The following is a 16,886-nucleotide window of genomic DNA, read 5'->3' on the forward strand; positions in this document are numbered from 1 at the left end:
TTCTTCTCATTTCTCCAACTTCTAGTACCCGTTCTGCTTACCTTGCTTGTAGGTTCTGTTTCCTTCTTGATACCCAGAACTCTGGTATCAAGCAGAGTGGATTAGTTTATGATCTCGCAATGCTGGGCTTTGATTCAGCCTGTCCTGCTCATTCTTTCATGCTTTTGATCTATCTGTAATTTATGATAATAACATTACTCAGTAATTTACATTTTCTTACTGTCTTTCATCATCCTGAAGAATCCCCAAATGCATCACTTTAGTGTGTAAGCTAAGTTATACAGCAAACATTCATGATAAAACTTGTTTAAATGAGAGTTTTTTCCCAAATAGCAGTTCCTTCTGTTAGAACATTTAAATTGCCTAGCAATCTTGAGTAACATTCCATTTGTTATAATTCTTTATGGAATGTCTCCCTACCTATTACGTATTTCCTAAAAATGATAGCACAAAACATATTAAGGTAGAATTTATCTAATTGTTGTTTTGACAGATGGCACCTCAGTAATCTAAAGGGAGAAACTGTGAGTGAAATAAAAAGGAATTCTGTTCAACAAAAATTCTTTTTAGCTCAGAAGTTTTTAAAAAAAAAAATTTTAACACTATGCTTACATTGTGCATTAATGTAAAAATGGTAAGTAGTATGTTATAAGTGATCTTCCTCTTTCCATCATTTTGATGGTCCTTGCCTATATTTTTTAAAGAATAAGGATTCTGATTCATTAACTTGATCTGTTGTTTTTCTGTTTTCTTCATTAATTTCTGCTTTTATCTTTATTATTTCCTACCATGTGCTTTCTTTTGTTATACTTTTTCCCCCTACCTTTTTGTGTTAGAAATCGAATTCACTTATTTTCATTCTCTTTTTAAAATTGAAATAGGTGTTTAAGGCTAGGAATTTTCCTCTTTGCATTGGTTTTTTTTTTTTAAGTCTGTTTTTTATTTTATTTACTTATTTTTGTGGGGGCTGCATTGGGTCTTCGTTGCTGCACTCGGGCTTTCTCTAGTTTGGGCGAGCGGGGGCTACTCTTCGTTGCGGTGCGCGGGCTTCTCATTGCAGTGGCTTCTCTTGTTGCGGAGCACGGGCTCTAGGTGCTCAGGCTCAGTAGTTGTGGCTCCCGGGCTCTAGAGCGCAGGCTCAGTAGTTGTGGTGCATGGGCTTAGTTGCTCTACAGCATGGGGGATCTTCCCGGACCAGGGCTCGAACCTGTGTCCCCTGCATTGGCAGGCGGATTCTTAACCACTGCGCCACCAGGGAAGTCCCTGCATTGCTTTAATGTATCTCAGATTCTGATATGTAGTGCTTTCATTGTCATTATTTTTCAGAAATTTTTAAATTTCTGTTTATATTTCTCTTATCACGTGAATTATTTAATACAAGGCCTTTCAATTTCCAAGTGGAAAGGCCTTTTTGCTTTTGGGTTTTACTTTTACTTTCTAGTTTTATTACATTGTGACCAGAGGTGGATGTTTGTAACATTTCTATTTATGGAACCTACTGATCTTTTATTTGTGCCCTAAAGTATGATTGGTTTTTGTGAATATTCCATGTGCACTTGAGAGGAAGGTACATTCTCTATTATCAAAATGTAGTGTTCAATATATATCCAAAAAGTCTACCTTAGTGATTATTTCACCTAAATCTTTTATATCCTTACTCATTTTTTGGCCGCTTGACCTACCTCATACTGAGTGGCCTGTTAAAGTCTCTCATTATTACTGTGTTTCTAGTTCTTATTGCATTTCCTGTAATTTATGTTTTATCTTAGTGGTTGCTGTGTTATGTGGTAAATGGAGTCAGAGATATTACATCTTTATTGTGGAATGCAGCTTTTAACTTTAAGTGCCCTTTGTCTTATTTAATACTCTTTGGCTTGAGGACTACTTGGTCTGGTATCAGGATTTTAACCCATGCTTTTTTTTTTTTAATTTTATTGACGTATATTTGGTTTACAGTGTTGTGTTAATTTCTGCTGTACAGCAAAGTGACTCAGTTATACACACACACACACACACACATATATATATATATATATATATATATATATATATATATATATATTCTTTTTCATAGTCTTTTCCATTATGGTTTATCATAGGATACTGAGTATGGTTCCCTGTGCTATACAGTAGGACCTTGTTGTTTATCCATCCTATATATAATAGTTTGCATTGCTAATCCCAAACTCTCAGTCCTTCCCTCCCCCACCTCCCTCCCCCTTGGCAACCACAAGTCTGTTCTCTATTTCTGTGAGTCTGTTTCTGTTTCCTAGATATGTTCATTTGTGTCGTATTTTAGATTCCACATATAAGACATATCATACGGTATTTGTCTTTCTCTTACTGACTTACTTTGCTTATTATGATAATCTCTAAGTCCATCCATGTTGCTACAAATGGCATTATTTCATTCTTTTTTATGGCTGAGTAATATTCCATTGTACATTGTATAGCATTGTATACCACATCTTCTTTATCCATTCATCTGTCAATGGACATTTAGGTTGTTTCCATGTTTCAGCTATTGTACATAGTGCTGCTATGAACATAGGGGTGCATGTATCTTTTTGAATTAGAGTTTTGTCTGGGTACATGCCCAGGAGTAGGATTGCTGGATCATATGGCTACTCTATTTTTAGTTTTTTGAAGAACCTCCATACTGTTTTGCATAATGGCTGCACCAATTTACATCCCCACCAACAGCATAAGAGGGTTCCCTTTTCTCCACACCCTCTCCAATATTTATTATTTGTAGACTTTTTATTGATGGCCATTCTGACCGGTGTGAGGTGGTACCTCATCGTAGTTTTGATTTGTATATCTCTAATAATTAGTGATGATGAGCATCATTTCATGTGCTTATTGGCCATCTGTATGTCTTCTGTGGAGAAATGTCTGTTTAGGTCTTCTGCCCATTTTTCAATTGGGTTGTTTATTTTTTTGTTATTGAATTGTATGAGCTGTTTATATATGTATTTTGAAAATTAAACCCTTGCCGGTCGCATCATTTGCAAATATTTTCTCCCAGTCCGTAGGTTGTCTTTTTGTTTTATTTGTGGTTTCATTTGCTGTGCAAAAGCTCATAAGTTTGATTAGGTCCCATTTGTTTATTTTTGCTTTTATTTCTATTGCTTTGGGAGACTGACCTAAGAAAACATTGGTACAATTTTTGTCAGAGAATGTTTTGCATATGTTCTCTTCTAGCAGTTTTATGATGTCATGTCTTATATTTAAGTCTTTAAGCCATTTTGAGTTTATTTTTTGTATATGGTACAAAGATGTGTTCTAACTTCATTGATTTACCTGCAGTTGTCCAACTTTTCAACACCACTTGCTGAAGAGACTGTTTTTTCCACATTGTATATCCTTGCCTCCTTTGTCGAAGATTAATTGACCATAGGTGTGTGGGTTTATTTCTGGGCTGTCTGTTCTGTTCCATTGATCCATATGTCTGTTTTGGGGCCAATACCATGCTGTTTTGATTACTGTAGCTTTGTAGTATTGTCTGAAGTCAGGGTATGCCTCCTGCTTTGTTCTTTTTCCTCAGGATTGCTTGGGCAATTCTCTGTCTTTTATGGATCCATATAAATTTTTGGATTATTTGTTCTAGTTCTGTGAAAAATGCCATGGGTAATTTGATAGGGATCACATTAAATCTGCAGATTGCTTTGGGTAGTATGGCCAACCCATGCTTTCTTATTGCTTTCATTTGCCTAGCAAACCATTGTCCATCACTTTATTTGTAGTCTTTTTGAATCAATGCCTATTAGTGTCCTCTTGTGTACAGCACAGAGTTGAATTTTTTTAAGAGCCAATTTGAAAGTACTTCTCTTTGAATAGGCAAGTTAAGTCCCTTCAGGTTTATTGATGTGACTGTTGTGTTTGGTCTAAATTCTGTCACATTGTTATTACATTATTATCTTCTGGTGTAATTACTGCAAGTATTATATTATATTTACTGTGTTTATTTGGTGTTTCTTCTTTACTTTTTCTTTTTAAAATTCTTTTGTCACTTTAGAAGATTTGTATTTTTATTCTAGTGGTTACCTTTGCCTTAATACTTTCTATACTGCACCTGTAACCCCCTTTTTTTCCTTTCTTTACCTTTTGCTTTTTGTCAGTTTTAAATGGTACCTTTTACAACCAATGGCATTCTACTTTCCCTTTTTGTCTCTTTTCCCGTCTTTAGTTACATCTGTTCTCCGTTGTCACACATATAATATTTATATGTTATTCTTCAGTACCATTATCCCACCCATGTTTTAGTCTCAACTTTGCAATTGAATATTTAAATGTTCACCATCAATCTTTTTTCAGTGTTCCCAGTCATCTTTTTAAATGTTCATCTTTTTTCCCAAGTTTTATTTTGAAAAATTTAAAACCTAGAGAAAAACCAAAGATTTTCACCAGTTGTTACCATTTGGCCACATTTGCTGGTCATCTATTGGTTGGATGAAGCTTCACTCCCTCTAGTAGATTTCTCAGAAGGGGCACTTAATGTACAGTGTTCTGGTGCATTCAAAACTGCTTTTCTATGCCTTTGTATCTTTTGAAGATCTTGGCTGGGTATAATATCCTTGGTTTATATCAATACTTTCTTTCCTTAGATTTCTTGAAAATGCTGCTCTTCTGTTGCCTTGCTTTGTATGTTGTTTTTGAATAATCTGATGCCATTCTAATCCTCTTGCCTTTGTATATTATTTCATCTTTTTTGCCTGAAGGCCCTGAGGATTTTTTCATAATCTTTAAAGTCTTAATATTGTTTTATTAGGATATATTTCAGACTTAATCATTCTTGGTCGATTTTCCCTAGTATGAAAAATGTGTAGATTTGGATCTTCCTTTATTTATAGGAAGCTTCCTTGGATTATAGTTTTAAATAATAGTTCTGTTTCTTTTTTTTTTGACTTTTTTCTTCAGGGACACCAATTATGTTCAACCTTCTTTGCCTGTCTTCCATTTCATTCACTTCCTCTCCCACCCTTTTTATTTCTTTATCTCAGTTTTCATCCTCTTGTTTTCCTGATTTTCTTCAATGCCTTTATTAAGTTTACATTACAGTCTCTCCTCCCTGTGTACTTTGTAATTTGGTCTTCATTTCTGATATAATTTTGTCTTTTTCTTTTCTTTCTTTCCTTACTTTAATCAACTCTCATTTCATTTCTTCCTGATTTTTTGCTTTTTTCTTTGTTTCTTGTCCACTTCTGTTCTTACATTTACAATTCTCATTCAAGGGTGACTTTTCATCACCCCCAAATGCTTGCTTGAGAATATTTAGTTCAGTTTGGAGTGGTGTGTTACAATTTTCTTTGACTTCATGTTTGTTGGTGGGGAGGGTATGGGGGGGGACTCTTCATAGGCAAAAAAGAGTTTATCCACATTTTCTGACATTTTGTTGTAGTTCTGTATGGATGTGTTCTACTTTTATTCATCTAGTGGACAGGATTCCTTGTCTGAGAGAGCCGTCTTCCATGTGTTCCCTTTTATGGATGGTGGTGGGGATGTTGGGTGGGAAGGGTAGAAGGAGCATTGGCATATCTTGCTTCTTTTTGTTTCTGCTGGTTCCTGAATTTTCCCCTCTCATTTCCTTCTTCCCTTTACTGCCATGTCTCCATATCTGATTCTCCCCCAGAAACATTCTTCTCTGAGGCTGACACTCCTGGTGCCCACCCACTTTCAAGCCCTTACTGCATAGCCAGGGCTACAGACTATCATGTTCCAGCCTGTGCTTAGTAACCTGGCCTTTCTTCTTCTCTTTCCAGGGTGACTCTGTGCTTCCTCTGAGTCCTCTACTCCTTTTCAGTCTTTTCAGCCTTTTCAGCCTCTCCTTTCCTGTTGTCCATACTCACAGGCCTGCAGTGCTGGTCGGTAGAATATGGGAGAACTTTTGGAAAAAAATTTCTCTCTCCTTACAGACAATTTGAAGGCTGTGGTATTCTCTGTCTTCTGGGAATGCTGAAGGCTTGGAGCCCACGTGCTTTTATTTATTTGTTGTTCTTGTTGATTTTATGGATATTCAGAGGATGAGGAGGAGATTTGGAATCAGGCCACCACCAGTGTTTTCCAAACCCAGAAGACCCCTCTTGGCCTAATCTAAAATTATGAGCACTATTTGATATCAAAGAAGTTTTTACATTTTATTAATGATTTCTAATTTGCTGATTTGTGATCTTTTTTCCTAATTTGTGGCTCTTTACTGAGGAAATGTCTTCCTCCATTATTTGACAATGTAAGGTGATGACAGAGACTTAAGAGAAAAAACTCTGCCCCAAATCAGAGTGCTAATAATCATAATAATTAAAGTGTTAGTTTTTTATTTTTAGATTGTCTCTAATAAGCCACTTGGCCATTAAAATCAATAAGTTTTACAGTAAGATTCTGTTCACTTATTAATGTTAGATAATAATAAAATATTTCTGTGTAAATATTTTCCTGGTGAAAAATTGCTATTAAATTTCAAATGTAAATATAGTCAGTTCCTCCTCTATGAACTTTTTTCACATAATACCTTATTAATAAAAATCGAATCCCTGTCTTTTATAGGTAAGAACTAAAAGAACTAAATAGGGAAGCATTCATATTTCAAGATCTCTAAGAAGAGGTAGCAAATATTTAATATGGAACAAAAACCTTGTGAATCAAATCATGAAGATCTTTTACCAAGTAGTGGCATTACATCCAATGCAGGTATGTGTTTTTTATAAAACAAAATGGGGAAAAAATTAGAACTAAGCAGTCTTCATAATATTCATTCAAGCTGCTATTTTTTCAGTATGTTTTGATTTAACTGTGCAAGGCACAGACCTTGTTCATGAATGTTTACCAGATTATTTATAATTCTGCTTTATGAGGAAGAAATTGTTTAGTCTTTTAAAAATAGCATATCTATTTTTTAGCATGTGTTTACATTATATTTTGGTTTGAAGATTGTTTTCAGGTTGAGGCACTTAAGCACATGCCATGTTTCTCTAAATGCCTTCTCTTCCTCGGTCTGCTCTAAGCCCAAATTCTGCATCATTGTGACTTCTTTTCCCTCACACCCCCCGCCCCCCATCCAGTCAAGTACCAAGTCCTGCTTTCTCTATTCTCAGAAATGTGTCTTGAATGCATTTTCCCTCTCCATTCCCATGACTGCTGTCCTAGTTCAGGCCCCCCATCAACTCTGATGAAAATTATTTCAGTCAACAGATAGCAGGCAGGAAAACAGAAACAGTTGGAATAAATAGGTGACATTTAATATAGGGAATTGATAACACAGGTGTTGAAAGAGCTGAGAAGGCTCAGAGATGAGCCACTGCAGGAAGCTGCTACCAGCTTTTGGGCTAGAAGGACCCTGAGAATGGGAACTGTCATACGGCGTAGGTACAAGCAGGAGCTAGAACCATGGAGACGGCTGCCTGTGGGAGCTGAAGCCACCACTCACTGCCAGAAGCCTGTCTGAGGCAGGAGAGAGGAGCGGTCCCTTAGCTTCTCCCTTCCTCTGGCCTTCTGGTCTTTTGCCAGTACCTCCCACTGCGAACCGTCCTGGAAACAAGTTGGGAACGGGGCCTAGGAAAACAAGTTCTCCACAACACACAGCAGAATAGGGGCAGGACAGAGAGTGGATTATCTGGCAGTCAGGCAGGTGACCTGCACAGCCCTAACTGCTTTCCCTGTCACGTCTCTCTCATCTGAAAGAATGCAGCCAGAATTTATTCTCAGTTATAGGTGTTGTTTCACTGTTTCTAAGCACAGTGAAACAGTGCTTAAAAACTTTTATTTTAGCACGCTTATTTTGTAAAAGCTTCTGCTCCTTAGGATGCTCATGCCATTGTCACCTCCATCCTACTATACCCATCAACCCTGCTCACCTCCCCACCTACACGATATCCCTCATCCTCATCAGGGACATGGGCACTTAGTTCATGGGCTGTCTCTCCCTCCCCAGGCATATCATCATCCCGTAATATCATTGTCCTCATGGATGACCCATCTAAGATCTTAGACTCACGGCTTCTACACCTTTTTAGTTCTAATTGTTTTGACCTATACTCTAGCTACTCACTTTCCTATCTTGGATCTTATTGCCAAGAATGGTTGGACTTCTGGAATCCAGCCTGCTATCTTCTAGCACTCTCACTGTCTTATTCCTGCAACACTAATTTTTCTGCCTCATAAAAGGTAGTGGTTCTCAACCATGGCTCCATGTCAAAATCACTTTTTGAGACTTTAAACTTTTAAATGTCTTAGAACCACACCTAGAGATGCTAATTCGGGAGATCTGGAATGGGGCTTGGGCACCACTGTTTTTTTTTTTTTTAAAGCTCTCCTTGTGTTCCTGGTTTACAGCAAGGGCTGAGAACAGCTGCTCTACCTTCTGCTGTTTTCTCCTAAACTATCAACCTCTTCCTATCTTCCCTTTCTTTATCACTTGCCAATATCCTCAACTTCCTCTTTCTCTTATTCTTCTTTGCACTCTTACAGGAAAATCCCAGTGCTTTCAGGCTGACTGCCTTTTCCATGTTTGTTCTGGGCTGCTGGAAGAAAATACACAAATGTGGATTTTCCACCAATTTGCCACTTCAGAGCCATAGTCTGCCGTCTCAGCTGGGCCCCTGATACTGCTGAGGAATCTTTCTCTTAATCTTAGCCAGTTCTGTCTCCAGTTTCTCACCACGCTTATTTCACAATTACACCATTCTCAAGCCCCTCACTCTGCCACCGTCCTTCTCACTCTCAGATAACATCATTTCCTAATTTGCAGAGAAAATACACCATTAGGCTGGTTCTCCTACCCTCTCCTGTACTGCCCCTAAGACTCACTGTTTTTCACAGTCGATGCGTCTTCACAGTTCAGTGGAGGAGGTACCCTCCTAATTTGCTACCCCCGCTCACACCAGCTCAGCCTCCTCGGAGGTTTGGCTCCAGAATCTCTGCAGAGTCTTGGGCCCCACTCACTCCGATATCTTCAGTCCCTCTCTCTCTATTTGCACTTATCCATCAAAGTAAACATGCTAAATCTCTCCCAGCCTAAAACCACTAACAAGGAGATATAACAAACCAAAACAACAAAAATTAAAACCTTCTCCTCAACCTACGCCTTCCGTGTCTCTTCTTCCTTCATAGCTGTGCCGTCTGAAAGACAAGTCTGTGTTCCCGTGTCCACATCTTCACCATCGATTCACTCTGTGAACCACTGCCTTAGGACTTTTGAACCTAGTATTCCAATGAAATCACTCTGGCCATAATGACTAGATTTTCTCTTTTTTGCTGAATGCAGTGAACTCTCCCCCTGCCCAACATTTTACTTCGAATTTTTTCAAAATGGTCGAAAAATTGAAAAAATAGTACATTGAATACATTAAATACCCTTCAACTGATGTACCAGTTGTCAACATTTTATCATATTTGTTTTATCTCTATACCTACAATTTATATTTCATTTTGCTGAAGTTGAAGGCATCATTATTCATGCCTCAAAACCTGAATGTGCATCTCCTTAGGAAAAGGATGATTTCCTACATTGCCACATCATCATGAGAAAATTACTGTCGATGCAGTTATCATCTAATTTATATTCATATTTAAATTTCCCCAGTTGTTCCAAAAAAAAGTTTTAGTTAGCATTTAAAAAAATCTAATCAAAGATCATGCACTGTTATTTGACTGTTTGGTCTCTTTAAATCTGTAACCGTCCTCCCTCCTTTTGTTGTTGTTGTTTCTCATAGCATTTTCCTTAAGAGTCCAGACCAGTTGTATTATAGGATGTTCCACATTCTAGATTTTTCTGATTGTGTCTCATGTTTAGATTCAGATGAAACTCATTTGGCAAGAGTTTTACATAGGTGACAATTTATACTTTTACATCATACTTTAGGGAACACATAATGCCAGATCCTGCTAATTTAGAGTCATATTTTCTCCTTTACAATTAATAAGTAACCTATAGGATGGCCCTTTGAGACCTTGTGAGTATCCTAGTACTAAATAACCTTTCATTCAGTGGTTTTAGCGTCAATTGAAGATCCTTGCCTGAATCAATTATTACATTGATGATTTCTAATTTTACCATAGTTATTAGCATACATTTTTTAGGAAAGAAAAGCTTTTCTCTTATTATTATCACTCTAGATCCATAGGTTGTTTTTAATTCAAAGTGCTATAATGTATTGTTGTCAATGTTGTTTTGATGCTCAATTGTACCAAACTTGGCCAGCCCCTTTAAGCCAATTCTGTGTCTTTTTAAAACATGGCCCACTTCATTACTTTCTGGCACATCAGAATGTTCCAGGCTGTACTTTTCCTGTTCCACCAGACCTGGAATCAGCTATTCACTAAGGAGCCCTGGTTCCTTCTAGTAGGAAATAGTATTCACACACCAAGATCTCGTGTGCTTATTGCTACTGAGGTGTCACTGTGTCTAGGAGTGTTCAGTGTCTAAAGCTTGGAATTAGATTTTTTTTCCTTAAGTTCACACTGGTAATTCTCAAATCCAGTACCATAGAGTTGTTCCTCATCTTCCCCCCATTCCATATCTGTATTTCCCTTACAGTGAAAACTCACGTTTCCAAAAACTTCAGTGTGTTTACTCGTTTTCTCTCTTACACAGTACACACAAAATTGTTTCAGAATTGTAACGACACCTGTTATATTAACAACTTACCCACTAAGTTAAGTTCACGTGCAGTCAGGGTACTGTGTTCTAAAGTTATTTGAAAGGAACTATTTTCTCTGTGAGGTTATGTTATCAACTTACTGTACACTTAGGTTTATTTTTTTCTGTTAGTTTTCAATTTTATTTTTTGAATATGTATAACGTATATGGCTCAAAAGTGAAAACTTTATAAAAAGGTATATTCAGTAGAGTCTTGCTGCCATCCCTATCTTTTCCATTCTATTTCCACCCATCCCTATACTCCTATAGATAGCTGTTTTCATGAGATTCTGTCTTATTCTTCCAGTGTTTCTTTTGTGTAAAATTAAGCAAATGCCACACATACACACATATCCATATATGTACATACATATACACATACACGTACACTCTTGTTTCTCCTTTCTTACAAAGAAGAGGGAAATTAACCTCCACCTATTTAAGGGAGGAGTAGCAAAGAATATGTGGACATATTTTAAAACCACTGCAGTTTACCTTGTGGTCACAGATTATTTATATTTCTCTCACATGCAAAATATATTCACTTTCCTAAGAAGGCCCCTAATAGCCTGATCACACTACAGCACTCACTGAAAGGCCAGAATATCTTTATCTACATTAGATTCAGGTATGGATGAAACTCCTTAATTGTAATCCCTTAAATACAGCTCCTTGAGTAGAGTTCCTCGTTATCTGAAGACTTGTGACACCCAACATACAGTGGTAGCCAGGCACAGGATAACCATTGTCCTCTCCTATTGAGAAAGCAGTAAACAGGAAGCACGTATGTCCGTCACAGTTCTGAAATCCAGCTGGGCACAGGTTGACCCCTCAGGACCAGCTGACTGATTAGGACCCAGGCCTGGGAATAAGTCTCCGTGGTTTCCTGGCACCATCCACTGGACGCTTGGGTCTGGCTCTGAGTTCTCCTCCCTTTTGCATGAAAGGTAGCATATGTTTCCAGCTGGGTGGCTTTTTTCAGCGTGCTTGTAGAAAAGCCTCTTTCCATCTCATACTGTCTCTGTCCCTCAGTTCAAGCCGGTGGTGGTTCTTGAAAATCTTTGTGTGTCTTCTGTGACTCTTACTGGGTTTTACCTCCTTCGTCTTCCTTTTAAATGTTAATATTTCCTCAGAGTGCCCTTCTTGATCCTCTTCCCTTTTCACTCTGTACGCTGCCCCTAGATGATCCCGTTGACTCCAACTATTCATTAGAGCTCATATGCTGATGATTCCCAGAGGCTTATCTCTAAAGTAAAACACTCTCCCAGACTTCAAGTCCATGTACAGTATTTGCAAATCAACATCATTACTTGATGTTGCTGAAGCCGGAAACTAAAGAGAAATCTTTGATGTCTCCCTCTCTCTTACTTACCACATATATTTCTTAAATTCATGCCCTTGTTTCTATCTCTGCTGTCTCTGCTTTAGGGCAGACCCTTGCCATGTCTTGCCTGAACTGTTGAAAGCCTTCTTCTACTTTGAGTTTCTACCTTCATTTTTATCCCCATCCAATGCATTCTCTACACTGAAGCCAGAGAGCCTTTTCAGAACACAAGTTATATTATGCCTATCTTCAGGTCCTTTAATGATTCCCTAGAGCTTTCACAGTGAAATCCAAATTCCTTGGCACGACCACAAGGCCCTTCGTGATTTGTCCTACATTTTCATTCTCATATCTGGCCACTACTTCCTTTCACCCATAGTCTGCCATGCTGCTTCAAGACCCCTCGCCAATAATGATGGTTTTCCCACTACCTGGAATGCTCTTCCTCTTCTCCTGTCTTCCAGACTAGTGACTTCTTACTCATAGATGCTTCAAGAGTAATTCAGCTCAAGTATCACTTGATCACTGTCAAGTAAAACTACCCCCTCCTCCCTGACCTGCTCCTCCTTTTTACCTTGTGCTCTTCTCTCTCAAGAGAGACTCTCACTTTTCTGTTTTCCCCATGAGACCTTGAGCTCCTTCAGGGTTCAATAAGGGAATCTACCCGGGATAATGTTTGCCACAAAATTCTTTTATTATTAAGTTCATTAATTGGTTAATTAATTATTTAATATTTAGGTTCTTCAGGTTCATTTTGTATGTCATCTATTCGTGGAACAATAATTGAAAACACATCTTCAACTGGGACTTTGACACAAATCCCTTTTTTCCCTAAATATGAAGTGGAACTTGATTCTCACAGAAAAGTCATTCCTTACCCTGGAAAGGAACACATTGAATGTGTTTTGGAAGAATATTCACATCAAGTCAAAGATTTGCAGAGAAGACTAAATGAAGTGAGTTACATTCTTTTCCTCCAGTATCTGATACCATTTTGGGGAGACAGGCACAGAGCTTTGGAATAGAACCCAAACTTTCTGGAAGAAAAACTTAATAATGGATTCATGGGACCTCCCTGGTGGTGCAGTGGTGAAGAATTCACCCCCCAATGTAGGGGACGTGGGTTCGATCCCTGGTCAGGGAACTAGATCCCAAATGCATAGCACAACTAAGAGTTTGCATGCCCCAGCTAAGGAGCTCACCGGCCGCAACTAAGACCCAGCACAAAATAACCAAAAATAAATAAATAAAATTTTAAAAAATAATAATAATGGATTCATTGGTTAAACTTGTTAATTTGGCCTATGCCTTCTATTTCACTATTAAAAATTGGATTGATGAAAAGTCTGCAACCCATTTGTCTTTTGTTAATAAGTCATAATGCCTTGTCTTAATGGTGTAATTTTTTTCCAGTTTTATTGAGCTATAATCAACATACAGCACTGCATAAGTTTAAGGTGTACAACATAATGAATTAATGAATTGACTTATATATATCATGAAATGATGACCACAATAAATTTACTTAACATTTATCATCTCATATCGATAAAAAAAAGAAAAAGAAAAAAAATTTTTTTCCTAGTCATAAGAACTCTTAGGATTACTCTCTTAACAACTTTCATATATACCATACAACAGTGTTAACTATAGTCATCATGTTATACATTACATCCCCAGTACTTATGTTGTACCTTTTGATCACCTTCATCCAATTCCCCCTCTCCCCACATCCCTGTTTGGTAACCACAAATCTGATCGCTTTCTGTATAAGTTTTTTTGTTTTTTTGTTTTTTAGATTCCACATGTAAGTGAGATCATATGATACTTGTGTTTCTCTGTCTGACTTATTTCACTTAGCATAATGCCCTCAGTGTCCATCCATGTTGTCGTAAATGGCAGGATTTCCTCCTTTTTGTGGCTGAATAATAGTCCATTGTGTGTGTGTGTATATATACACACACATACATACATACCTCAACTTTTTTATCCATTCGTCTGTCAGTAGACACTTAGGTTGTTTCCATGTCTTGGCTATTATAAAGAATGCTGCTATGAACATGGGGGTGCAGGTATCGCTTCGACATAGTGTTTTCATTTCCTTTGGATATATTCCCAGAAGTGGAATTGCTGGATCATATGTTAGTTCTATTTTTGATTTTTTGAGGATCCTCCCTACTGTTTTCCATAGTGGCTGCACCAGTTTTTTATAATCCCATCAGTAGTACACAAATGTTCCCTTCTCTCCACATTCTCGCCAGCATTTGTTATCTCTTGCCTTTTTGATGTTAGCCATTCTAACAGGTATGAGGTGATATCTCATTGTGGTTTTGATTTGCATTTTCCTAGTGATTAGTGATATTGAGCATCTTTTCATGTACCTGTTGGTCATTCGTATATCTTCTTTGGAAAAATGTCTATTCGGGTCCTTTGCCCATTTTTAATTAGATTATTTGGATTTTTGCTATTGAGTTGTATGAGTTCTTTATATATTTTGGATGTTAACCCCTTATCAGATATAGGATGTGCAAATACCATTTTTTCCCAATCCATAGGCTGTCGTTTCATTTTGTTAATTGTTTCTTTTGCTGTGCTCTTGGTGTAATCTTAGTGAAACTTGAATAGCTCAAAATGTTATAATTAATGACATTCATCTATAATTATAATTCGTAATTGGTTCAGGCCTGCTGTCCTGCTTTCATGATACCTGGTTTTTCTTTACAAAGCAGTTGGTAGGGGGTCGGTTTTTAGATGTATGTGTATACATGATAGTTAAGTAGTGTATAGAAGTTATTCGATAAAAATTTCAAGTGGATCTTCTGTAGAATCAAGCTGGCTTTAGTCAGCTTTACAGCTGCATGTTGGATCCTAATAGTCTATAGCCTAGAAGTCAAACTTATACAAAGGCCTTTGTGATCTAATTTTTTCCCTGTACATTTTAGCCTCTTCTGCTACCTGTTCCCTATATGTACCCTCCATTCTAGCAATATCGCTCTTCCCTGGATGTGCCATTCTATTCTAGACCTTCATGCCTTTGCCCAAGTCATTTCCTCTTCTCTGCCTGTCTCCCTGTTAAATTGTTATTATCCATCAAGACTCAGCTCAAGCATTTCCTTCTCTGAAGCCTTTCCTCTAGACACAAGTAGGTGTGTTCTCCTCTGTACACTTGTTGCTCTTCATACACACGTCTATTGTAGTATTTAGTACGTTTTATTATATTCATTAACGGATTGTTCTACTTCACCAGAATGTGTGAGCACTTAAAAAAACTACAAATTTATTAAGTGCTGAAAATGAGATACCATTGTATTATGTAGAGGGGATGCAAAGATGAATGATAGGACTCATAAGGAGTTCATAGTCTTGAAGGGGGCCTGGCATATAAACAAATAATGACAATACTTTATGATAAGTGCACTAAAGAGATGGATTGATGATAGATAGATAGATAGATAGATAGATAGATAGATAGATAGATAGATGAAGCACAGAGGTACCAATGAGGAAAAGAAGCAATGTCAGTTAATTTTCCAAGTCTATCCTCTGGCGGAGTATGTGACACTTGACTGGCTCCCAATAAATTAGTTAAATCAGTAAATAAATAACAGGGCTATTTGGGTACTTATAATATTTATCACAAACCTCCTATGTAACAGATATTATGCTAGGTACTGGATATATAAAAATGGAAAAGATATGGTCCTTTTTGTGTACACATTTACAGTCTTACAGCTGAGATATTTAAAATAGAAAATGATAGTAACAGGACATGTATGCTACAGCAGGGGTAAGCAGTGATGCTAAATCTAATCAATGCTTTACATTCCTTATCTTAGTTGACTTTTCAACAACATTTGACACACATGACAATTCTCTTCCTCTTGAAGTGCTCTTTTCTCTTAGGTCTCATGGAAACACACTCTCCTGATTTTCCTCCAGCTCATTGTTTTTCAGTTTCTTATTCCAGCAAAACCCTCCATAGACAGTCATAGTGATTCCCATAGCTTCTGTTGCCATTTATATGTAAGTGAATGTTCAGTTTACATTTCTGGTCAGACCTCTTAACTGGTCTCCACACCAGTTAGTGTACCTGTGTTCCAACTGGACATTTCTACTTGAAATGTTTCTCAGGCTCCATAAACTCAACATTTCCAACTGCATACCTGATCTTTCCCCCAAACCTTTCTTCTAGCTATATATGGTGCCACATTTACATAGTTGCACAGGGCAAAAACCTGGTTCATTCTTGATACCTCTTCATTTTCCCTGACATCCACTTTACTACCAAATCCATCCAGTGTACCACATATATATTTCTCAAATATGGAAATGTTTTCATTTCCACTGTTAACCATCCAAAGTTCAGACTACTCTAGCCATTTACCTGGACTATTAGAAAAGAAGGTAAAGGGTCTTACCTTGTATTGACTATATAAACATTGTCAACTGCAGAATTAGGTAGTAACCTATTATATTTCCTTTCTTGTGTAATTTTTGTTTTTCCTGTGGTTCCTAATTGCCTTGCTTTTTCCTTATACTGTTGATATTTACCTTTATCATATCCTCATTAAAAAATTATTATATAGGTTTTCTATCAAACCTCCTTTAACCCAGGACCCTTTAGGAGTTCTTCTGTCTAGTCTTGATGAGTTTCTTCTTAGGTCTGCTGTGTAGATATTTTCTTGGGATTCCTATCACTGCTTTCCTGGTTGGATTCATGATTTCCAGGATTCACTGTTTTCTCTTTTCCTCTTTCTTGATTTATTTCTTCATTTAGTCAAAACACATCTTTAGAAACTTTTAAGAAGAAGTATATGGGACAACATTATATGAATTTTTTCATTCTGATAATGACTTAAGCTGGATAAAGTTGAAAGTTATTTTCTTTCAATCCTTGGAAAATATTGCGTGCCCTTGCACAGACTGAGA

General features: G+C 37.3%; 1 protein-coding gene across 5 annotated transcripts in view; it reads left to right on the plus strand.

Moving 5' to 3' along the window:
• The window catches only part of CCDC158 (coiled-coil domain containing 158), a 99,887-nt gene that overhangs the window by 7,847 nt on the left and 75,154 nt on the right, over nucleotides 1-16,886 (plus strand). For 4 of the 5 annotated variants that reach the window (XM_059924019.1, XM_059924017.1, XM_059924021.1 and 1 more), the window contains 2 exons: nucleotides 6,544-6,687; nucleotides 12,696-12,913. In XM_059924019.1, the coding sequence (XP_059780002.1) occupies nucleotides 6,618-6,687; nucleotides 12,696-12,913 (288 nt within the window). In that variant the 5' untranslated portion in view covers nucleotides 6,544-6,617. Of the gene's footprint in view, nucleotides 1-6,543; nucleotides 6,688-12,695; nucleotides 12,914-16,886 lie in introns of those variants that run through there. The other variant, XM_059924020.1, reaches the window with a different exon arrangement.

This window comes from Balaenoptera ricei, chromosome 5 (genome assembly GCF_028023285.1).
Source record: "Balaenoptera ricei isolate mBalRic1 chromosome 5, mBalRic1.hap2, whole genome shotgun sequence".
Lineage (NCBI taxonomy): Eukaryota > Metazoa > Chordata > Mammalia > Artiodactyla > Balaenopteridae > Balaenoptera > Balaenoptera ricei.